This window comes from Ursus americanus, chromosome 5 (genome assembly GCF_024610735.1).
Source record: "Ursus americanus isolate L20-20 chromosome 5, mUrsAme1.1.p, whole genome shotgun sequence".
NCBI classification, from domain to species: domain Eukaryota; kingdom Metazoa; phylum Chordata; class Mammalia; order Carnivora; family Ursidae; genus Ursus; species Ursus americanus.
Genome location: NC_142131.1, coordinates 26,732,864 through 26,759,019, shown reverse-complemented (window position 1 = coordinate 26,759,019; position 26,156 = coordinate 26,732,864). Strand labels below are relative to the sequence as shown.

Genomic DNA, 26,156 nt, shown 5'->3' with positions numbered 1-26,156 from the left:
CCCCCAACCCTTTCTCTCATTCCAGGTCTGTGTAGACAGGTCTGACGTAATTCTGATAGCTTTGCCTTGGTTCGTGAGAAATTTCTTTGCCCTGGCCGCTTTCAATACTGTATCCTGGGATCTAATATTTGTGATATGCACTATGACGTGACGTGGCATAGGTTTGTCGTGGTTGATCTTGGGAGGGGTCCTCTCTGCCTCTTGGACGTGAATGTTTGTTTCCCTTGCTAGATTAGGGAAGTTTGCAGCTACAATTTGTTCAATATCTATTCTAGACCTCTGTTTTTCTCACCCCCCTCGGGGATGCCAATGATTCTGACATTGGAACGTTTCATTGAGTCAGTAATCTCCCGTAACCTACATTTATGAGAGTGGATTTTTTGAGTCTAGATTCTATTTTAGCTTTCTCTTCTACTAACCCATCCTCCAATTCGCTGATACTTTCTTCTGCCTCATTCACCATGGCCATCAGAGCCTCTAGTTTTGACTGCATTTGGCTCATAGAATTTTTAATTTCTTCCAGATTCGCTCTCATTTCGGCCCTTAGAGATTCTATATTCTCATTAACATTTTCGTTAATTCTATTCAAGTCTACACATCATCTTGACCATTGTTACTCTGAATTCCATTTCTGATAATTTGGTTATATCCATATGCATTAGTTCTGTGGCAGAGGCCACAGACTCATTGTCTTTTCTTTGCTGGGGGGAATTTCTCCTTCTCATGGTTCTGATGAGGAGAGGTTGTGGGGTTGTCCAGAGCCCAAATTATTGACCAGAACCCATGCAGTACACACTTTTTTATAGGGATTTTAGGGATGTGGGCTTCTTGATTTTTCAGCCTGCCTTCTGGGGGAGGGGCCTGCCGTGCCGATACTCAGGCAACCCTGTTTGGGTAGAGTCTCTGTCCCCTGCGAGGGGGGATGGTGATGGGCACACTGTGAGCCGGTATTTCCAGGCTTTTGTTCTCTGGCGGCTTTTCCTGGCGGTTTGCTGTGCCTCTTCTGAGAGTCAGAGCAGCAGTGGCCGAATCTCAGCCTCTGTCTCAGAACAGAGGGATCTCGGACCGTTCTCCACTGATGTTCTGGCCACTTTAACTCTGTTTCTGTTGGTGCTGCTCAACCCTGCAGCGTCCTGGGATGTGCGCCCCACACCCGGCGTCCCAGCCCTCACTTCCAGGGCCGGTGCGTCTCTGTCCTTTGTGTTTCTAACACTGCCACCAGCCGCCAGCCGCCCCCTTGCACTCCAGAGCTCCTGGTCTCAGTCTCGTTCCAGTGAGCACACCGGAGCTCCATTTCAGTCTGGTGGCGCGCGCTCCCGGCTCATGGTCTCAGTCCGCTCTCTCGCTTGCCGTCCATGAGTCCGCCCGCTCCCCCGTGCAGGTGGCTACCGCTTCCCGGCGCCCGAACGCGACGGCTCCCTCCCCCTTCCGTTTATCTTCCGATATCTGTGCGCGGTTTCATGGCTCCCCGCTTTGTACCTCAATACTCATCGCTGGAGATGTTCATTTGTAGAGATCCAGATGTATCTTCCTGTGTCTCAGGCTGATTCCGTGGGTGTTCAGGCTGGTCTGGTACCTATCCAGCTCGACTCAGGGGACCGGCTGAAAAAGGGGTCCCCTACTCCTCCACCATCTTAACTCTGGGGAAGAGATACTTTATCATATACTTTAGATTCAACGTTTATTCAGTCGGACCTAACTTCTTATTTTGTTTTGCATAATTTACTTCATTCCTTTTAGTTAATAAATCTTTCTAAATGTGTCCTTAGTGTTAACTCATTTTATGTATATTGTTAATTATGTGTACTTAACATTAGCTCAACCCTAAATCATCTTCTCATCTCCAGGTACTTATTTTCATCAAATATTCTATTTCATTTTACCTGGTCCAACCTAGACTGGTTGCCCTCTATGCTAGTTGTGAAGCTACTTTCTTTGATTTATTTCCCTTGAATTGAATCTTCTGTTCAATTTTTCTGAATTCTGTGTCTTCCTTTGGCTTATTACTTCATTCTGATAGAGTGTATTCTCTAGAAGCATCCTGAGAAAGGTTATTGGTAGTACGGCTGACCTCACCTCCCTTGAACAGCACAGGAGTTAAGGGCATTGACCCCTGTACAGTTGAAAATCTATGTATAACTTTTGACTCCCCCAGAACTTAACTACTAATAGCCTGCTGTTGACCTGAAGCTTTAATGATAGTTGATTAACACATTTTGTGTGTTATATTTTATTATATGCTATCTTCTTTCAATAAAGTAAGCTAGGGAAAAGATGTGAAGAAAATCATAATATAAAAAATTTTTTTTTGAAAAGGAGAAAAATACATTTGCGGTACGGTAGTATTTACCCCAAAAAATCTGTGTAGAAGTGGACCTGCACTATTCAAACCTGTGTTGTTCGAGGATCAACAGCAAATGTTTTGAAATGTTGATGTTTGGAAATGTCTTGTTTTCTTTTCTCTTTCTTTCATTTTTTTTTGAAGATTTTATTTATTTATTTGAGATGGAGCAAGGGAGAGAGGGAAAGAAAGAGCATGAGTGCATGTGCAGGGGGAGGGGCAGAGGGAGAGGGAGTAGCAGGCTCTCTACTGAGCAGGGAGCCCAACACAGGGATTGATTCCAGGACCCTTGGGATTATGATCTGAGCAGAAGGCAAATGCTTAACCAAACTGAGCCACCCAGGCACACCTGGAAATGTCTTGTTTTCTACTCACATTTGATTGGTAGTTTGACTGGGAATAAAATTTTAGGCTATAAATTATTTTCCTTTAGAAGTTTATGTTATTCCATTGTCTTCTAGCTTCTGTTGTTTTTGTTGAGTAATCTGATTCCTGATTCTTGATGTGATTTTTTTTCTCTCCTTCTAGAAATCGAAACATTTTCTTTTCATCCAGTGTTCTGAAATTTCATGATGATTTGCCATGATTTGGTTCTTTTTTCATACCTTGTATTGAGCCTTTCAATCTGGCAACCAAGTTCTGGGAGATTTTCCTGAGTTATTTTTTGGTTCTTTCTTTTTTACAATTCTTTTATTTGAATTGATTGAATAATGTTCTCTGAATGTTCCTTTAAAAAAAAAAAAGAGTATCCCCTTCTTGTTTCATGATTGCTTTATTCTCTTTTTAACTTAGGATATTGGTTTTTTAAGTTTATTTATTTATTTTTATTGTGTTTTTAATTGACATATAATATATTATTATTAGTTTCAGAGGTTGAGTTCAGTGATTCATCAGTCTTATATAATACCCAGTGTTCATTACATCATGTGCCCTACTTAATGTCCATCACATAGTTATCCCATTCCCCCACCCCCCACCCCTCCAGCAACCCTCAGTTTGTTTCCTATGATTAAGAGTCTTATGGTTTGTCTCCCTCTTTGATTTTGTCTTGTTTTATTTTTCCCTCCCTTCCCCTATGATCCTGTTTTGTTTCTTAAATTCCACATGAGGGAGATCGTATAATTGTATTTCTGTGATTGTCTTATTTCGCTTAGCATTATACCCTCTTGTTACATCCACGTCATTGCAGGTGGCAAGATTTCATTTTTTTGATGGCTGAGTTTTATTCCATTGTATATGTATACCACATCTTCATTATCCATTCATTTGTCAATGGGCATCTGGGCTCTTTCCATAGTTTGGCTATTATGGACATTGCTGCTATAAATATGGGGATGCAGGTGCCCCTTTGGATCAGTTTATTTGTACCTTTGGGGTAAATACCCAGTAATGCAATTGGTGGATCAATAGGGTAGCTCTATGTTCAACTTTTTTGCGACCCTCCATACTGTTTTCCAGAGTGGCTATACTAGCTTGCATTCCGACCAACAGTGATACTGGCTTTTTTTAAAGACATTTTCTTCTATGGTATAGGCTGTGTTCCCTCTAGTATTTGTTGATTGATTGATTGATTGATCGTTTTGGCTTTTTCATTTCACATTAGAATTTTTTATCTTATGCCTGATCGTTTTTAAAGAGTGGAGAGGTAAAATGCTCATAGGAAGGTCTCTATAGTTGAACATGGCTTGCATAATAAGAGGTGAACTGTATAGTATACTGGCTGATCCATTTTTGGGGTGAACTGCTTTAATATCTTCAGAATTTTCCTCTTGGGCCTGTGAGATTCCCCAGGGACTCTTTTAGCCTCCTGAATGGCTAACAGTGTTTTGGGAGCTGGATGGAGGCAATGGGGAATCTCCATTTTCTTTTATTTTAATCGCTTGCTTTTGGTGGTATTCTCATCTTTCACTGTGCCTCAGGATGGTTGGTACTCTATGTTTTCCCTTCTCCAGAGGATGAAATTAGTTTTTTGTTGGGTAGGAAAATAGTGGTTGCTCAGTGGCATGGAGAGGAATAGAATATTGAGGGATAATTTCTTCTTAATTGATTTACAACCCTCCATGTTATACCCACCCACCCACCCACCCCCGGCTTCCACTTCCAAAGATAATTTGTGCCACCGGTTTCTGAGTCTTTTAGGATTCTTGGTGTGACTCAAGTTGGGTCCTGGTTTTCCTTGCAGCCAGCTTAAAATGCTAATATTTTGAATCTTCTAAGTCTTATCCATTTACTTTATAGCTTCTAAGACATTGTTACTGTTGTCTTTTCTTCTAGTTATTCTTGAGGTTTTATGCCTTGGACTGTAGTTTCAAGATGGTGTGAAATTTAGGTGTACACGTTCAGCTTATTCTTTTAATCAGAAGTTCCAAAAGTAAAAATTATTCATGTTCATATTTAAAAATTGCAACAGTGTATATAAAGGTATGAAAGAAAGAATAACACGTTTTCCTCTAATTTCCCCCTGAATACACACCACCCAGAGGTAACTAGAATAAGTTAACATGTGTACCCTTCCAGATATTTTTTATTTATATTTTAATTTATGTAGAATAATGCATATAATATGAAGAATCAAAAATGAAAATTTACTGTATAAATACACATATGGTATATAGTATAAACTTATTCTATGTATATTTAATATATGTTGAAATTATGGAGTTCCATGTTGATCTGTACATCAGTATGTACAGATGTCTTAATTTTTTAATTGTTTAATACTATTACGTTGTAGGAGCTTTTCCTAATAAGATCCCAGTTGTTAGATACTTGTTTCCTATTCATCTTTTTAATATTATTACCAGTAGTGCTACTATAAATATTCAGGGGGCGCCTGGGTGGCACAGTGGTTAAGAGTCTGCCTTCGGCTCAGGGCGTGATCCCGGCGTTATGGGATCAAGCCCCACATCAGGCTCCTCCGCTATGAGCCTGCTTCTTCCTCTCCCACTCCCCCTGCTTATGTTCCCTCTCTCGCTGGCTGTCTCTATCTCTGTCAGATAAATAAATAAAATCTTTAAAAAAAAAATTCAGATACACATACTTTTTCACTACCTGTTAAAGTATAGTTTTTGTTTAATTTTTAAGAATGGAATTATTTAGTCAAAGGGTATATGCACTTTACTCTTCAAAGAGCTTATGCCTCTACTAATTGTATATAAAAGTGTCTTTTTTAATATCCTGTGTGACTTAGCTATTATCAGGTTTTTAAATCTTTGGCATTCTGGTAAATGACAAATGCTATCTTGTCATTTTAATTCGCTTGTTATAATTATGTGTGAGGTTAATTGTGCTTATTGGACATTCTTTTTTTTTTATGAGCTGCATATTCAGTTCACTTAGCCATTATTCTTTGGATTATTCATCTTTTCCGGGTCGATTTGTAAGAAGAGCTCATTATACTGGGAAGAATTTTGCCATTTATTTCTCACATGTCTTGCAGCTATTTCCGCAGAATTGTCCTTTCTGTTTTTGACATTGTTTACTGTATTTTTGCTATATGGTCAATATATTTTAAAACGAAAAATTATTGAACAAGTATTGGCTTTATTCTCCCTGGCCCAAATTATTTTCTTTAGAGTTTTAAAATGTCATAAAGTGTTCGAACTATTGATTTAACACTTAGAAGGTATGAACAATACTTTATTTCAATGAACTAGTTTATAGAGTAAATTAAAATTTTCTTTTCTTCTGATTCTAACTTTAAAAAGACCATTAATTAAAAAAAAATAAAGACCACTAATTAAACTTCATGTTCATATATCTTATGTTATTTAGCTAAAAAATATTTCTTTTTCAGTGCTCTACGCAAGAGTTCTTCTTGATTGTCAAAACCCTGTATCACCTGAAGTCAGAATTTCAAGCATTGATACCTGCTGTTAATTCCCACGTTCGGTCAGACTTGCTCCAGACGTTTATTTTAGAAATTCCTGAGCTCCTCAGTCCAGTGGAGCATTACTTAAGGATACTTAATGAACAAGCTGCCAAGTAAGTAGTAGACTCTTCGATTACTGTCACTGCTGGAAAGAAGGAACTAATAGATTTGCCATTTGTTGTGTGGATTCGAATCGTAAGCTTCCCTCGCGGTAATGGTAGAAGTTGCATGTGAAATTAGAAAAGTGGTGGGATGCTAAATGCTGTCTATGATAGCTGGAAGTAACCCTCCACCATCTAAAACTTAGGCAGTTCAGTATCTAGGACAGATACAGTACTTCTGCAGGTACCAGATGATGAAAAGATAAAGCCCAGGCAGAGCAGGTAGTAGCAGTTTATTGGTTCAAAAGTGGGAGTCAGATGGCAGCTTACACTTATTTCCTAGATATCCAGTGGTAGTCTGCCTTATATTTAGAAACCACAGAAGCAAAATAATCCTTTATGAGGTAGTTGTTTTACAGTGCATCCCACAAAGAACTCTGTATAAAAGGGGGAAAAAAGACAGTATTTACTTCTGTGTTTATTTTCTGCATAGGTGAGAAACAAATATTTAATTTTATCTCTCATTTTCACCATGGGAATCATGAACTTGCAAAATGAAAATGATGTTTAGACAAATAATTTTGTCTGTCTTCAAAGAAATTAAGAAACCAACCATAAATACTTAGTGACAGAGCTGGAATTAGAGCCTTGTTTTCCTGATTGCCAACCCTTTGGTATTTTATCATGCTGTGAAAAATAATTGCTAACTGGTATAGGTAGTATGCTTCAGTGTATGTATTTGCATTTGTTTCATTTTTTAGAACTGGGAATAAAACTGAATTATTCAACGACCTTACTGACTTCCCTTTAATAAAAAAGAGGAAGGATGAAATTCAAGAAGTTACTGACAAGATCCAAATACATTTGCAAGAAATACGAAAAATACTAAAAAACCCTTCTATACAATATGTGACAGTGTCAGGACAGGAGGTAATGTCAAACGTACTTTTATTTTGCGTTTGTTTATCTCAAAGTAGGAAAGCTGTTTTAAAATGTAAACAAAAGTCCGAGGATAGGATGAAAGTTTGTTTTCAGATTTTCTCTTTTGTTCCTTGGAAATATAATGTAATACTTTGTTTTGGTAAGAATTATTTTAATAACAGCATTTTGTGTGTTTATTTACTGTCTTGGTAAAATCATGCAACTTAATATTACATATGTTTTAATATTGTTTGTTGAAATTGTATTCTAGAAAACGTGACTCTTATAAATAATAACTTACAGGATTCATTTACCCTAAATCCAGGAGAGAGAAGTTAGTCTTTGATCTCTGGCCTGCAGGTAATGAAATAATACAAAGTGAACCACCTGTGTTGATTGGATCACACAGTGATTAAAAAGGCAGGGCTTCCTTCTGAAGCTGCTAGAGAACAAATAGCAAGAAAAAAACAAACCAAAAAACTAGAGCGAAAACCTACAATTAGTGAGTCTTCCATAAGATGATGTGAGTGATGCTCAGAGTGTGGTTTTTGGTATGCATACTTCGGTTTAAAGTTTGATGGTATTAATATCTGAGTGAGAATCAGGAGGACGTATGCTTTTTAAATGTGGTTGTATCCTTTGGTCTTATTCTGAGTCTTGAGGCACGCTACTTCTATATCTTATGTTTAATAAAATATAGAGATTCTAACTGAGGGAATTTGAGAAATTCTACTTCGTTAAAGTAGCACATTAGGAAATTTGTGAGTAATTTCCTCAGGATGAACATTTTATTCAGGATTTTAAAAAGATATTTTTTCTAGTGGGGAAGAGCTTAATTTCAAATAAAATTTTTAAACATTTGCATTACTTTATATATTCGATCAAAAGACTGCTGATTGTGTAATTATTTGAAATAAGAAACCCTACAGCAGATTATAATCTTTATTAAAATATTTATTAATCTTGTGCCATTTAATAGACCATTGATTCAGTCAATCTGTCTTTTGGCCTCAAATGAAATCTTTTGGACTCAGGCAGACCTTTCACAGTGTAGTCCACACAGAAGTCTATATAACAGAAAAATAATTTGACAATATTTATACTTAGTTGCCCCCTCCGAGCCAAATACTTAATTACATCACTTGGTTTCACTTTGCAGTCAGGACCTTGCAAAGCGAACAAGTGACCTTAGGACCACTATTCTGGGCTATTTGTTGAAAATGAGATGACCAAAACTGCTTAATAACATTAATAAAAGAAACATAGTAGAAAAGTGGTTACAGTAGGAAAAAGCTGGGTGTGTAAGTGTCACTTACCCCACTTACAAGCTATGTGACCAAGGCAGAATCTCTTGTGTGGTGAGACTTCTCCAAAGACCAATTGAGTTAAAATATATGGAACTCTTTTTAATCGTACATTAAGCACTATGTAAATGTTATTCATATTCTACTGTTACTATAGTTACCATTTGTCAAGCACTTGATCAGCATGGTGCTAAGCACTGTACATATATTACTTAACATTTGTAACAACACAGAAAGGGGTTATTCCTATTTTGTAGTGAATCTAAGGGAGGGTTAGAGTAGTTAGGTGAGTTATCTAAGTCAGAAGCCCAGTCCTCCCTGACTCCAGTCTTTCTACCAGTGTCTTATTTCACTCTACTCACAAATATTAACACAGGGATTATCAACGTCTTGGGTTTTATTTTACGAAACCTAGGCATTTTAGAGCTCATACTATGCAAACTAAAATAAAGCTTAGGGGACGCCTGGGTAGTGTAGTCGTTAAGCGTCTGCCTTCGGCTCAGGGCGTGATCCTGGCGTTCTGGGATCGAGTCCCACATCGGGCTCCTCCGCTGGGAGCCTGCTTCTTCCTCTCCCACTCCCCTGCTGTGTTCCCTCTCTCGCTGGCTGTCTCTCTGTCACATAAATAAATAAAATCTTAAAAAATAAATAAATAAAATAAAATAAAGCTTAAGTCTTGGGAAGATAGTCCTGGGTCCAGCTGGCAGTTTTACAGTGAAAATGGGGAAAACTGGTCAGGAATTCATAAGGGATAGTAGATTAGATTTTTTTTTTTCTTTTAATCATGTGGCAGTGAAGTTTAAGAAAAAGCACAGTAGAGAGATGAAATAATTGGACTACAAATAATTAGGGAGATATAAATTATCTTATTCCTTACTTAACCTTTATTAAGTTAAGGTGATGAGTGTGAGGCAGGAAATTTCTTAGTTATTAATTGTGGGATGATTTCTTACTGGTTCTTAAAAACCTATAGAGGGGCGCCTGGGTGGCTCAGTCGTTAAGTGTCTGCCTTTGGCTCAGGGCCTGATCCCAGGGTTCTGGGATCGAGCCCTGCATCAAGCTCCCTGCTCCGCTGGGAGCCTGCTTCTTCCTCTCCCACTCCCCCTGCTTGTGTTCCCTCTCTCGCTGGCTGTCTCTCTCTCTCTCTCAAATAAATAAATAAATAAAATCTTTAAAAAAAATTTTTTTAAAAATAAAAACCTATAGAAATTGAATAGTATATCAATACAGAATCACTTTTATAACATTTTTTGAGAATTAGTGATTCTATTCAAACAACAAATGAATTCTCGATATTCAGCATTGTTATAGTCAAATTCTCTTTTAGAAAATTATACTAATGGTATCAGCAAATTATTTAACGATACTTACAGGACCAAGAACAGACTCCGTCAAATATGATTACCTCTGAGAAGTGAGAGAGGAAGGCAGGAAAACCATTATTTTGTATGTGCTTCTTATTTTATACCCTTCTGTTCTGAAATTTTATAACTTTGTAATAATTTTTTAAAAACCCGTTCTAGCAGTCCCACGCAGTGCATCGATTTTATTATTGGTAAAAATAAATAGATTGTCAAGCCAGTGATACTTTTGACAACTTTCCTTTTTCACCTCTGTTCCTAGTTTTTATGTACTTATTAGAACACTATAAGCCTTATTGACCATGTGTGTTACTATCTCTGACTCTGAAAGTATTTGTAAGAAAATAACAAAAGCAGAAACTTAGCTCACTGCCTCTGTGATAGTTTTTCTCATATTTATGTATACGGAGAATCATCTTTTAAGCTTGAATCAAATATGGAGTGCATATGGGATGATATTTAGATTTGGGGCAGTATTGGTAAGTAGTATTATTCTTAAGGAAAAGGGAAGAAATATTGGGGGGAAATATTTAGAAAAATTTTTTATTAATTCATAGCATGCAGCACATCCAAATTCTGCTTAGTGTGTTTAAGATGTGAAAAGCATTCTCTATTAAATCTTACTTCTAAAGAAAAAAAAATTGAAAATTCTTGAGAGAGAAGAAAGAAAAGAGGGAGAGTAGGAACGGGTTAAGTGTGGTATTGGAGAAAACAGAGAGCAGTTTCTGGAGTAAATTAAGCAAACTTAGCAATGATGCGAGTCCAGTGATATGACAGGCTGTAGTTTGAGTAACAGTATCTAACTTTTAACCAAGACAGAATTGAATCCCGGGAGGACATGAGAAATTGCTAGAACAAATCAAGGCATACTTCTTGTATCAACACCTGAGAAACAGTAGTCAGGAACTATAGAGCAGGGAAAGGTGCTATGAGAATTTTCTAAGATTTCTGAAATATATGTTAATTTCCAATTTTAGTTAGTTTCCTTTTCTGTAACAGTAAAGGCCTTTTTTAAAAGGCCTTGTCTGCTCATTCTTAGAATGTTTGTAAAAAGAAGCAGAGAAAATTTCCTGTTCCTTAGGCAGTGTAGAAGAGAAAAAAAAACAAAACAAAAAACAACCTGCTAGTAGATGACAATTCTGAACAGAAACCCCAGCTGAGAAGAAGAGGACACAAGGTCCAGCACCAACTTGAGGAAGTAACCCCAGGGGTGTAACAAGCAGGAGGTCCATGTTGGCCTTCCCAACTCTCACCCTCTTTTCCATTGAGTATTGACTCTGCATATGGCTTGTTTGAGGAGCTGTGGTCCTTAGAGTAGACCCTTGATACTTACAGATTGAACCATTATGGTCCTAACCTTTCCCAGTGTGCTCTAAAGGGCCATGACTAGGAGCGATTTGTGATGTGTGTAAGGTGCAAATTTGAATCCAGTGCCCCATGATGCGGCGTTATGGCAAATTACTTAAGTAAGCCAGCCTACCTGGCTGCCTTGTGATCTCACTGAGGCAGTTTTAGCTTCTTTTCAAAATTTCCACCTTCCCTTACACAGGAACTCTTGTGGAGCTCTGTGTTTTTATGGGTCTACATTGTCCTTTCCAAGTATTAGTGAGCCACTGCGGCCCTGCGTTTTGTTGTTCGCTGCAGGCATAGCTCTTCCCAGAATTATTTTATAAAAAGATCAATATGCCTTTCTGGTAGGACATTTACAAATAATATTTAAGCAGAGTTTTTTATCATGGTCTTAATGTGCTTTTATCTTTCTCGTTGATGATACTTATTTTGTGGTTTTTTTCCTCAGTTACTTTTGTAGCTGAAGGGAACTTTTTTAGACTCTTGACTCTTCACTGTTTAACTGTGTGGCAGATTTGAAATTGTATTAATTCCTCTCTATACAAGAAGACATCATTAGTCCCAAAATTTTTTCTGAGGCTGAAAATTCTTAAAATTAACCAATAATTTCTATATTATAATTAACATAAAAACTATATAGATAAACAAACTCAAAAGATAGGCCAATATTAATAATATGCATATTATAAATACCAGAAATGTTACAAAACTGGTATATGTAAAAAAGTTCCCTTAGCCATCAAAAAGTTAGTGGTAGCCACAGAGCTTCTGCGTTTCCTCCTCTATAAAATAAGTGTGTGTTTATTCATTTAAAACACTAAATTTCATTAAAGCAATACAGGAAAGTGAGCAGGAGGAAGAGAGGGCATACAACTACTGCTAAAAATGAAAGGCACACTAGAAGAAGTTGATTTCACTTGCTTCCTGATTGATTTCAGAAAACCTTGCTCACAGAACACAGTTGGCTCTTTAAAGATATGGTTCATACAAATGAAAACTTAAAGAAAACACTCATGGGAAGAAATCTCTTCTTCCCTTGATAGCTGAAGAAATCAGTGCTTTTCCATGAGGATACTCTTAGAGCACTTGGGCTCTGTGGATAAAAACTATGACAATAAGTCCTCTTCTTCAAAATAAGGGATGGGCCACATCTGAAACTGGTATAACACATCATAATTGGTATTTTAAAATTGTATATACTTAGAACTTCAGTCTTATTACTGAGTAAAAGAATTCTTAAGGGGGTACTAATAAATGAAAGACGCTGTTAAAAAAAGAAAAATCACTGCTCATAGTGCACACGACAGTGTTAAAATATTAAAATGCCAAGTTACATGTTTATTACAAACCTTTGCTCAATACACATTGTACTTTATCCCAAGTATTGCAACCCTAATTAATGATATTTGGTTGTATGAATATATATGACCTTTCCTATTAACAATACTGGATTTTGGGACGCCTGGGTGGCTCAGTAGGTTAAGCGTCTGCCTTCAGCTCAGGTCATGATGCCAGGTTCCTGGGAACGAGTCCCACATCAGGCTTCTTGCTTGGTGGAGAGCCTGCTTCTCCCTCTGCCTGCCTCTCCCTCTGCTTATGCTCTCTCTCTCTCTCTGACAAATAAATAAATGAAATATTTTTTAAAAAATACTGGATTTATTTTGAATGTTTAGAATAGTATTTACTAAACTTATAACACAATTTTGAGGAAGCTTTAATAATGGTTAATCATTTAAATATCGAACTTTTATTTGTATTTCTTTTAGTTTATGATTGAAATGAAGAATTCTGCTGTATCTTGTATACCAACTGATTGGGTTAAGGTTGGAAGGTGGGTTTAAAATTACATTTTTTCTTATTAATGTGAATTATAATGACATGTGTATACCCGTACACTACTGGAATGAAGCTAACCACGTCCTTGACATAAAAAGTAATTCTTTCCCTTTGGTTTTCTTATGGAACTTTTAACCAAAGAAATAATTATTTTAAATTCTTTTTATCATTTATTTAAAAATACTTTTTCCAAAGAGTATCTCCTTTGTATACATTTGTTTTCCTGTTTTTGTAAATAACCATTTTATTCTTATACCTCAGAGTACACTTTAAACACATGAAAAAAAATATCGGGGACTGTTCAATTATAATTTTAATTTGGTTGCTTGAATTTCTTGATGAGTGCTATACCTGAAATTTCTTTTAGGAAGCTGAAATTTCATTATCTGCCTCACTGAACTCTGCATTTCTTTAGTCTTGATGCTTTCTGTGGCACATAATTATAATAGTTCTTTATGGCTTCTTTTTTGTAAGTTATATTATGAATTGATGAAAACACATTAATCAAAAACAGAATTAGAGAATCACATTGAGACTGCCTTTTCTTCTTGATTAGGCATTAATCCCCCAAAGGGGACTCATTTAAAGAAGTGGTATTAGCGAAATACATACTCCTGTGAGTAGTATTCTTTGTGAAGTATTTATTGCTCCTGTTATTAATATGCTTGCGTGAACTTGAGATGAAAATGTTACGTTTGCCTAAGTGAACAAAAGAGGAACTAGTATAGTAGCTGGTGTTTATATGAAGGAACTCTGTTAAGGATAGAAGACAATTTTGACATCTGTGAATGATTATTATTACTTTAATTAAAAGAAGAAAACTAGTATCCATTGCCACTATCAAAGGATTCTGAAGGCACAATCATGGGTTTCTTTAGCTCTGTTACCATTGTCTTTTTGTTTTTTGTTTTTCTCCTGTGTTACTAGAAGCTGTAGGTGAGATTTGAGCATTGTTGATTTTAGGGGCTGTTTTCTCTCTTCACAGGCTTTCTTTCCTTTATCTACTTTTGTCCTATCCTACAGCTCATGAATTGAAGTATGTTTTATGAAGAGAAATTATTTAAAATTGTACATCTAATTATCTAAGAAACGGAAATGTTTCACTAAATGAATTTTGTCAGAAGAAAAGCTATGATAAATATGTTTGCGTAGAAATCTAGATGACATTTCAGAAGCAACACGGAATGTGTAAATCAGTGCCAGGATCTTTTGAACATTTAATGGCGTAAATTGAATGAATAAATAAGATGGTTTTGGGGAGATTCATTGTTATTTGTGTATGTCGCTTGGCTATCGGAACCTTGACAGGGATAGGTTAGAATAATAGTCAGATTTTGAATATGAAAGTCTCACCCCGAGTCCAATAACTGGCCAAATTAAACATAATTGTGACAGGAGTTTGGGAGCAAACAAAGAACAGAAATTACATTCTGTCATCACCTGTCTATCACTCAACTGTGATCTTCTCTTCTCAAAGGTCCAATCATAATAGTAACATCAACAGCAGTAGCAACCACCACCTCCACACAACAGCTCTTAACATTGGGTACTAATGACATAGGACATAGATACTGTGCTAAGCACTCTTATCCTCTCAACAGTACCTATGAGGTGGATACTATCACTATTCCCATTTTACAGGTGAGGAAAGGGATATTTAGAGAAGGTCACTTATATTTGCCCAAGGTCACATAGGTAGCAAGTTAAGTGGTTAGAGTTAGAGCCTTGATCCAGATTTTTTAACTGGGGACCCATGGCATCCCCTGTCGTGCTCTGCAGCTTCTTGATGAAGCAGCAGGGATGATACATGAGCCCACAGGAGGAACGTGTCGTATTTCTTCCCATCTGGGGCCACTGTGAATCTACAGTTAGATCATGAAACATTCCTCTTCTTTGATTGCCTGTGGAATTAATGCATTGCTGTTCTTTGTAATTCTTTATATTTTTCTTTTTTCACTGAAATACATTAATTATACGGAAAAGTATAAAACATGAAGAATAATGGGACTTTCATCAATGTGTCCAGCTTTGTCAGGACTTACGTGCTTCTGATCTTTTTTTAATAAGCATTTTCATTTAGTATAATTTAAAGAAAAAGCTTTCTGCTTATGAAGTGGAAATTCTAAACTTTGACTTTGCCATATGGATATAATTTGAAATGCATTTTAGAGCTCCTGAACAAAGTCCTATGAACTCCAAGTACTTTAGTTACAACAGAGATCTTTGGAATCAATAGAGTTCAGCACCATAATTAAAGAATGTTCTCTGTTTACAGCTATTTATTTTCAAGGTTCATCAGAGAATAATAAATAACTACTTTAATTTTCTGAAGTGATGGCATTAGTGATTTCTTAGTAACCTTGATTTCCTATTTATGTTTCTTCCTCTCTTCTAGCACAAAAGCTGTGAGCCGTTTTCACTCTCCTTTTATTGTAGAAAATTACAGACATCTGAATCAGCTCCGGGAGCAGCTAGTCCTTGACTGCAGTGCTGAATGGCTTGATTTTCTAGAGTGAGTTTACAATGAAAAATATAATCTGATTTTTTGCTATGAGAAATAGACCGGAAAATCTTTCCATCAAAAAGAAAAGTAGAGATTACTGCTTGTGACCTGCCATAAAATAGTTGAGTACATGTGTTCTCTGTTTTTATTTTTAATCCATTGAAATGTAAGCTCATCTTAGTCTTTAATGAGAGAACTAATATACTTTATTGTTACCGTACTAATATTTAGTTGCTAAGGATGTTTGGTAGAGTCACTTTTTGAAATGCCACCTTGGGCTTCCTTTACTTTTCTTATAAAAAGTCAACATTTTCATAGTTGGAAAAGAATGGGTTAGTTGTTTTGTTTTTATTATCACCATTTCGTTTTTTTCTTATTTTTTTACATCCTGAATATTTTCTTCCTAACTTTTTATTTTAAAGAATTTTAAATATAGGAAATTTGAAATAAATACTGATATACTCTTCACCTAGATTTATCAAGTGTTAACATTTTGCCACATTCGTTTTATATCTCTCATACATTTTTTCCTGAACCCTTTGAAAGTATGATTTAGACATTATAACACTTCACCCCTAAATACTTAATTAAGCATACATCTAAAATTAAGGATATTCTACTATGTAATCTTAAAACCGTTATCACATCTAAGAAAAATTATAAATTTAAGGAATATTGGGTTTCTTTAATTCTGCCCCCCTATTTATAAATGAAAGCTCTAATCAACTTTCACATGTTATATTTTGTTATTATGTTTCTTTTGTAGTTGAATCTAGAATAGTCCCCCACCTTTTTTGTTTTGTTTTAAGATTTTACTTATTTGAGTGAGAGAGAGAGCATGGGCAGGGGGAAGTGGCAGAGGGAGAGGGAGAAGCGGACTCCATAATGAGCAGGGAGCCCAACTGGGACTCGATCCCAGGACCCTGGGATCATGAATTGAGCCGAAGGCAGACACTTGACCAGCTGAGCTATCCAGGCACTCGACCTTTTTTGTTTTCTATGAGATTTTTTTTTTTTTGAAGAGTCTTTGCTATTGCTTCAAAGAATGTTTAATATCTGGATTTATTAATAGTTGTGTGTTCATATTGACAAGTTTAAGTCAGTGGTGTACTGGTAAATAAGAGGTTAACAGCCAGTTCTTTGGAAGAGTAGTAGTGTTTGTGGTGTTTGGTGTTTTCTGTAGGGTAAATACTCCTGTTGTGGTTGATGTCAAGCCACTGCTGGACTGAAGCTGGGAAGAGAGGTGTACAGTTGACTTTCCTGAGTCCTTAGCTATGAGCCACTCATCTAAGCACTTTAGGTCATTATTCGTCATAAGAACTCTGTGACTGAAATAGTATCACCCCCAATTGACAAACGAATGCACTGAGATACAGAAATAAGGAATAAGTTGCCTACATTGGGTTGGAGCCGAGGTTCAATGCAGGGTATCTGGTGGTAGGTTGTGCCCTTTACCATCAGGTTGTAGAGTCTGCCTGTGGTGAACCCATAGACATCACTCTAAACAGAAACCTCTTTGGTAGTCTTTATCTTTAAAAACTTAAAGAGTAAATATTCAGTGAGGTTCTCTAGGGAGCTAAGTAACCAATCTGGCAAGTGAAAAAGAAGATATTACTTGACAGTTCTTAAAAGGTAGTTGTTGGTACCATTTTTTTGCCCAGAGGAGTCTTGAATTACAGCATTAGAAACACATTCTAATTTATTTATCCTGAATCTTCTGAGGTTATCTTAAGTCAGAATCTTGGACCCAGGGATAGAAACTTGGTATATTTAGTTTTCCAATTCACTTTCAAGTTTCCCATTTTAAGGGTCTTTGGGGCCCTTGAGTCTCTAGTTCTCCTAGTATTCCCCTTAGAAATATCACTGAGAGACACCTGGCTGGATCAGTTGGTAGAACGTGCAACTCTTGATCTTGAGGTTGTGAGTTTGAGCCCCATGTTGGGCGCAGAGATTACTTTAAAAAAAAAAAAAAAGGAGTATCACTGAGACATGAAAATTGGATGAAAATTAGTCCTTTCAAGCATCAAGGGCCACATTCTAGGGTCCTGGGGATTTGAGGAGATGATACATATTCGCTCTATTCATAGTATACAAAACTTTACAGATCTGGTTTCTGTTCTCACTGTCATTATTCTAGACTAAAGAAAGTTCAGATCTCTTAGGCCAAAAACTTTGGCATTACCCTTGATTCTTTCTTCCTTTTTGTCCCTTTATCTTTTATCAAATTCTTGTCTTTTCCCTTTGGAATGTGTCTTTGATTTGCCCCTTCTCTGTGCTCTTCTAGCACCCCCCTATTTCTGTGTACCATTCTTCCCGTATCAGCTCTTTGCCTTCTACCAAATTAACCCAGGAGAATTCACCTCTCATCATATCACCCCTTTGAGTGAGGTGACATTAAGTACAACGTAACAGAAGAAAATGATACTTATGTTGTATTGCTAAGTGAAGAAAGGATGCAAAACAGTATTGAAGGATGATGCAGTTCTGTGTAAATTCACATACATGTACAGCATATAAATCTTCTTATCTTTTAAAAAAAATTATTTGAGAGAGTGCGCATGCATATGCAAGTGGGGGAGGGGCAGAGGGAGAGAATCCCCAAGCAGACTCCCCACAGAGTGCAGAGCCCTATGTGGAGCTTGATTTCATGACCCATGAGGTCATGACCTGAGCCGAAACCAAGAGTTGGATGCTCAACCTACTGAGCCATGCAGTATGCCCCTAAATCTTTTTATCTTAAAAGATTAAATATATATATGCCATTATTATATTTTCAGTATGCTTATTGGTCATTTGTACATCTGTTTTGGAGAAATGTCTTCATATATATATCCTCAAATATTAACTAATTATTTATGGATGGTGAGATTACTGGAGATTTTAATTTACTTTGCAAATACATGATATCAAAAGTGTCTTTAATATACTTACATTACCTTCAAAATAAAAATACATTAATATTTTTATCTAAAAAAAGAATATTGGCTGAATTTTTGCTAGAGCTTTTGCAGCTAGAGACCCCACTTGAGAACAACATAGATTGTTATGTACAATATTTATTATATTCATACCATGCCAGATGGTATGAATATGATGTCATTTTAAAAATGATTAGTTTTCTGAGTTAAGATGGCAGAGGAGTAGGGGACCCCTTTTTCAGCCGGTCCCCTGAGTCGAGTTGGATAGGTACCAGACCAGACTGAGCATCCACTGAATCAGCATGAGACGCAGGAAGACACATCTGGATCTCTACAAATGAACATCTCCAGCGATGAGTATTGAGGTACAAAGCAGGGAGCCGTGAAAGCGCGCACAGATATCGGAAGATAAACGGAAGGGGGAGGGAGCTGCCGCGTTCGGGCGCCGGGAAGCGGTAGCCACCTGCACGGGGGAGCAGGCGGACTCACGGACAGGCACCCGCGAGAAAACAGACTGAGACCGTGAGCTGGGGAGCACGCGCCACCAGACTGAAACGGAGCTCCGGTGCGCTCACTGGAACCAGAATGAGACCAGGAGCTCCTGGAGTGTGCGGGGTGGCTGGCGGTTTTAGAAACACAAAGGACAGAGATGTGCCGGCCCTGGAAGTGAGGGCTGGGACGCCAGGTGTGGGGTGCACATCCCGGGACGCTGCAGGGTTAAGCAGCACCAACAGAAACAGAGTTAAAGTGGCCAGAACATCAGTGGAGAACGGTCCGTGATCCCTCTGTTCTGAGACAGAGGCTGAGATTCGGCCACTGCTGCTCTGACTCTCAGAAGAGGCACAGCAAACCGCCAGGGAAAGCCGCCAGAGAACAAAAGCCTGGAAATACCGGCTCACAGTGTGCCCATTCCCATCCCCCCTCACAGGGGACACGGAGACGCTACCCAAAAGGTTGCCTGAGTATTGGTGCGGCAGGCTCCTCCCCCAGAAGGAGGCTAAAAACTCAAGAAGCCCACATCCCTAAGATCCCTATAAAACAAGTGCACACTGCCTGGGTGCTGGTCAATAATTTGGGCTCTGGACAACCCCACAACCTCTCCTCATCAGAATGATGAGAAGGAGAAATCCCCCCCCCCAGCAAAGAAAAGACAATGAGTCTGTGGCCTCTGCCACAGAACTAATGGATATGGATATAACCAAATTATCAGAAATGGAATTCAGAGTAACAATTGTCAAGATGATGTGTAGACTTGAAAAAAGTATTAACGAAAATGTTAATGAGAATATAGAATCTCTAAGGGCAGAAATGAGAGCGAATCTGGAAGCAATTAAAAATTCTATGAGCCAAATGCAGTCAAAACTAGAGGCTCTGATGGCCATGGTGAATGAGGCAGAAGAACGTATCAGTGAATTGGAGGATGGGTTAGTAGAAGAGAAAGCTAAAATAGAATCTAGACTCAAAAAAATCCACTCTCATAAATGTAGGTTACAGGAGATTACTGACTCAATGAAACGTTCCAATGTCAGAATCATTGGCATCCCCGAGGGGGGTGAGAAAAACAGAGGTCTAGAAGAGATATTTGAACAAAATGTAGCTGCAAACTTCCCTAATCTAGCAAGGGAAACAAACATTCACGTCCAAGAGGCAGAGAGGACCCCTCCCAAGATCAACCACGACAAACCTATGCCACATCACGTCATAGTGCAATTCGTAAATATTAGATCCAAGGATACAGTATTGAAAGCGGCCAGGGCAAAGAAATTTCTCATGTACCAAGGCAAAGGTATCAGAATTACATCAGACCTGTCTACACAGACCTGGAATGAGAGAAAGGGTTGGGGGGGGGGGCATTTTTAAACTCTTTCAGAGAAAAACATGCAGCCAAGGATCCTTTATCCAGCAAGGCTGTCATTCAGAATTGATGGAGAAATAAAGACCTTCCAGAATCTCCAGTCATTGACCAATTTCGTAACCACGAAACCAGCCCTACAGGAGATATTAAGGGGGGTTCTATAAAAGTAAAAAGGCCCCAAGAGTGACACAGAACAGAAAGTCACAATCGATAGAAACAAAGACTTTACTGGCAACATGGCATCATTAAAATCATCTCTCTCAATAATGTCTCAATGTAAATACTCCCATAAAACGCCACAGGGTTGCAGATTGGATAAATAGACATGACCCATCCATTTGCTGTCTACAAGAGACTCATTTTGAACCTAAAGGTACATTCAGACTGAAAGTAAAGGGATGGAATGCCATCTTTCGTGCCAATGGACCTCAAAAGAAAGCTGGGGTAGCAATTCTTATAGCAAACAGATTGGATTTTTAACTAAAGACTATAGTTAGGGACACAGAAGGGGACTATATTATTCGTAAAGGATATATCCAACAAGTGGATATGACGATTATAAATATATATGCCCCCAACAGGGGCGCAGCAAGATACACAAGCCAACTCTTAACCAGAATAAAGAGACATATAGATAAAAATACGTTAATAGTAGGGGACGTCAACACTCCACTATCAGAAGTAGAGCTCCCATGAAGAAAATTGACAAAGAAACAAAGGCTTTGAATGCCATACTTGATGAGTTGGACCTCATAGATATATATAGAACACTACACCCCAGAACCAAAGAATACTCATTCTATTCTAATGCCCATGGAACATTCCCAAGAATAGACCATGTTCTGGGACACAAAACAGGTCTCAACCAATACCAAAAGACTGAAATTATTCCCTGCATATTCTCAGACCACAATGCTCTGAAATTGGAACTCAACCACAAGGAAAACTTTTGAAGAAACTCAAACACTTGGAGACTAAGAACCATCCTGCTCAGGAATGATTCGGTAAACCAGGAAATCAAAAATCAATTTAAACAACTTATGGAGACCAACGAGAATGAAAACACAATGGTCCAAAACCTATGGGATACTGCAAAGGCAGTCCTAAGGGGGAAATACATAGCCATCTAAGCCTCACTCAAAAGAATAGAAAAATCTAAAATGCAGTATTTATACTCTCACCTCAAGAAGCTGGAACAGCAACAGAGGGACAGGCCTAATCCACACACGAGGAAGCAGTTGACCAAGATTAGAGCAGAAATCAATGAATTAGAAACCAGGAGTACAGTAGAGCAGATCCACAGAACTAGAAGCTGGTTCTTTGAGAGAATGAATAAAATTGACAGACTGCTGGCAAGACTTATCCAAAAGAATAGAGAAAGGACCCAAATTAATAAAATTATGAATGAAAAAGGAGAGGTCATGACCAACACCAATGAAATTGGAAGGATTATTAGAAACTTTTATCAACAGCTTTATGCCAATAAATTAAGCAATCTGGAAGAGATGAGGCCTCCCTGGAAACCTATAAACTAACAAGACTGAAAGAGGAAGAAATTGATTTTTTAAACAGGCCAATTAATTATGAAGTGATTGAGTCAGTGATAAACAACCTTCCAAAAAACAAAACTCCAGGCCTGGATGATTTTCCTGGGGAATTCTACCAAACATTCAAAGAAGAAATAATACCTATTCTCCTAAAGCTATTTCAAAAAATAGAAACAGAAGGAAAGCTACCAAACTCATTCTATGAGGCCAATATTACCTTGATCCCCAAACCAGGCAAAGACCCCCTGAAAAAGGAGAATTACAGACCGATTTCCCTAATGAATATGAATACCAAAATCCTCAACAAGATCCTGGCTAATAGAATCCAACAGTACATTAAAAGGATTATCCATCATGACCAAGTGGTACTCATCCCTGGGATGCAAGGGTGGTTCAACATTCACAATTCAATCAGTGTCTTGGATTTTATCCAGAAAGAAAAATTCATAAATCATATGATTCTCTCAATAGGTGCAGAAAAAGCATTTGACAAAATACAGCATCCTTTCCTGATTAAAACCCTTCAAAGTGTAGGGATAGAGGGTACATTCCTCAATCTCATAAAAACCATCTATGAGAAGCCTACAGCAAATATCATTCTCATGGGGAAAAGCTGGAAGCCTTTCCCTTAAGATCAGGAACACGACAAGGATGCCCACTCTTGCCACTATTATTCAACATAGTACTAGAAGTCCTTGCAACAGCAATCAGTCAACAAAAAGGGATAAAAGGTATCCAAATCGGCGAAGAAAAAGTCAAACTGTCTTTCTTCGCAGATGACATGATACTCTATATGGAAAACCCAAAAGAATCCACTCCCAAACTATTAGAAGTTATAGAGCCATTCAGTAATGTGGCGGGATACAAAAGCAATGCTCAGAAATCAGTTGCATTTCTATACACGAATAATGAGACTGAAGAAAGAGAAATTAGGGAATCCATCCCATTTACAATAGCACCAAAAACCATACGTTACCTTGGAATTAACTAGAGACGTAAAGGGTCTATATTCTAGAAACTATAAATCACTCTTGTAAGACATTGAGGAAGACACAAAAAGATGGAAAAGAATTAACATAGTCAAAATGTCCATGCTACCCAGAGCAATCTACACTTTCAGTGGATCCCGATCAAAATACCGATGACATTTTTCAAAGAACTGGAGCAAATAGTCCTCAAATTTGTATGGAACCAGAAAAGGCCCCGAATCGCCAAGGAACTGTTGAAAAGGAAAAACAAAGCTGGGGGCATCACGTTGCCGGATTTCGAACTGTACTACAAAGCTGTGATCACAGACAGCATGGTACTGGCACAAAAACAGACACATAGACCAATGGAGCAGAATAGAGAACCCAGAAATGGACCCTTGGCTCTTTGGGCAACTAATATTTGATAAAGCTGGAAAAAACATCCGGTGGAAAAAAGACAGTCTCTTCAATAAATGGTGCTGGGAAAATTGGACAGCTACATGCAAAAGAATGAAACTTGACCACTCTCTCACACCATACACAAAGATAAACTCCACATGGATGAAAGACCTCGATGTGAGACAGGAATCCATCAAAATCCTAGAGAACATAGGCAGCAACCTCTACGACATCGGCCAAAGCAACCTTTTCATGACACATCTCCAAAGGCAAGAGAAACAAAAGAAAAAATGAACTTGTGGGACTTCATCAAGATAAAAAGCTTCTGCACAGCCAAGGAAACAGTCAAAAAAACTAAGAGGCAGCCCACGGAATGGGAGAATATATTTGCAAATGACACTACAGATAAAAGACTGGTATCCAAGATCTACAAAGAACTTCTCAAACTCAATACGCGAGAAACAAATAAATCAAAAAATGGGCAGAAGATATGAACAGACACTTTTCCAATGAAGACATACAAATGGCTAACAGACACATGAAAAAATGTTCAAAATCATTATCCATCAGGGAAATTCAAATCAAAACCACACTAAGATACCACCTTACGCCGGTTAGAATGGCAAAAATGGACAGGGCAAGAAACAATTGCTGGAGAGGATGTGGAGAAAGGGGATCCCTCCTACATTGTTGGTGGGAATGCAAGTTGGTACAGCCACTCTGGAAAACAGTGTGGAGGTCCCTTAAAAAGTTAAAAATTGAGCTACCCTATGACCCAGCCATTGCACTACTGGGTATTTACCCCAAAGATACAGACGTAGTGAAGAGAAGGGCCATGTGCACCCCAATGTTCATAGCAGCAGTGTCCACAATAGCTAAATCGTGGAAGGAACCGAGATGCCCTTCAACAGATGACTGGATTAAGAAGTTGTGGTCCATATATACAATGGAATATTACTCAGCTATCAGAAAGAACGAGTTCTCAACATTTGCTGCAACATGGACGGCACTGGAGGAGATAATGCTAAGTGAAATAAGTCAAGCAGAGAAAGACAATTATCATATGATTTCTCTCATTTATGGAACATAAGAACTAGGAAGATCGGTAAGGGAAGAAAGGGATAAAGAAACGGGGGGTATCAGAAGGGGGAATGAAGCATGAGGGACTATGGACTCTGAGAAACAAACTCAGGGCTTCAGAGGGGAGGGGAGTGGGGGAATGGGATAGGCTGGTGATGGGTAGTAAGGAGGGCACATATTGCATGGTGCACTGGGTGTTATACGCAACTAATGAATCATCGAACTTTACATCAGAAACCAGGGTTGTACTGTATGGTGACTAACAGAATATAATTTAAAAAAATTAAAAAAATAAAATAAATAAAATTTTTAAAAAAATGATTATCCTCAGTGAAACTGACACCGGAGGATTGAATATCAGCTATGCACATGTATTTGTCTCTTATTGAGATGCTAATCATTATGCCTTAGTCATATTACTTTTGATCAAAAATATTGCAAGAAATCAAGGCTGTAAGAAATTCTAAACGGAATTTTCTCTTAAAAAATATGCGTCTTCTTCTGTATTCCTAGAAGATGGACTGTGGATGTTGAATAATCTTGTCAGTTGGAGATTTTTTGAAAATTGAACTATAATGTCTCTCATGCAGTAAATATTTTAGAAATAAATTTGCAAATAAAAAATAAACCGTTTTCCTTTTTTGTTGATTTCAGATATCCTTGGGCAACATCTGATGGTAGATTGTCCTAATAGCTTTAGAACCCAAGTATCTTAATGTTTGTATTTCCTATGAATGTGGCAGTATCTTTTCACAGGAGATTAAATCATAGTACCTTGGCTTCACCTTTGAATTGGTTAGTGGCTTAGTGAATAAGTTGCATGTTGTGACATAAACCAGTCTTATCAGACCGTTATTTGAATTGCCTGTTTTTTAGCTTGTTATTTTTCTAGGTATGGATAATCTTTTTGAAATTTGGGAAAGTATAGCAAATAGACAAAGATCAAGAGGTCAAACAAGACTTCCTAGGTTATGATAATGATCTTAAAGGTTTATGATAGTGTTTCATTTTGTTCACACCTCTTATATAATTGACTTGAGAAAGAACATTATTGTCTATATCAAAAGAATCACCTTATCTTTCTCTGCCTTTTCTTTTTTCTTATTTTTTTAACCGAAATGGTACCCACTGAGAGTACCCTCATTTCAATCCCAAACACTAGAATAGCATGAGGGATAAGTTACCCTCAACCTAAGGCTCCCAGATAATAGCAAATTAATTACGGTCTTGGTGGCCTGGACAAGAGCTGGAAAGCAGGGAGTGAGAGTGAAGAAAAAAATGACCGGTATTTAGTGCCAAAGATACTTTGATACTCATATTCGAGAGAGACAAGAGCAGAGACATCAAATGTGGCCACTCTCTGGCAAAACAGAGTGCCAGGATAGGAACGACCAAATGGGTCAGTAATTAGAACAGGGGCAGAATACAACACAGTCCGAGGGGTAAACCAGTAGTCAGATCTAAAATTGAAGTCAGACCAGGAATGACAAGGCATGTCACTGGGCAGTCACTCAGAAATGTTAGGTCCATGTAGCATGTAGCATCTTCAAAATGGAGTCATCTTTAAGGTGGCAACTGAGCATTGCCTGTCTGATGCCAGGGGCCAGTCTCCTTTGTGTTTGGGATTTTGCAGACTCTTAACACTGTTAGTGGAATTCTTGCGTATTTTGATGAACCTTAATTCAGTGAGAAATAGGTAAATTCTATTTATTATGTTTTGTCTATTCAGACAAAGAGTAAAATATACTATAAATATATTTTTCAATTCATGAAGTTAACACAAAAATAAGACTGGTACTTA

At 37.7% G+C, this 26,156-nt stretch overlaps 1 protein-coding gene across 4 annotated transcripts in view; it reads left to right on the top strand.

The window, feature by feature from the left end:
- MSH3 (mutS homolog 3) overlaps nucleotides 1–26,156 on the top strand; it is a 188,583-nt gene that overhangs the window by 96,439 nt on the left and 65,988 nt on the right. For all 4 annotated transcript variants that reach the window (XM_087862031.1, XM_087862032.1, XM_087862030.1 and 1 more), the window contains exons 14-17: nucleotides 6,138–6,325; nucleotides 7,075–7,243; nucleotides 13,016–13,080; nucleotides 15,481–15,597. In XM_087862031.1, coding sequence (XP_087718157.1) covers nucleotides 6,138–6,325; nucleotides 7,075–7,243; nucleotides 13,016–13,080; nucleotides 15,481–15,597 — 539 coding nt within the window. The remainder of the gene's footprint in view (nucleotides 1–6,137; nucleotides 6,326–7,074; nucleotides 7,244–13,015; nucleotides 13,081–15,480; nucleotides 15,598–26,156) is intronic.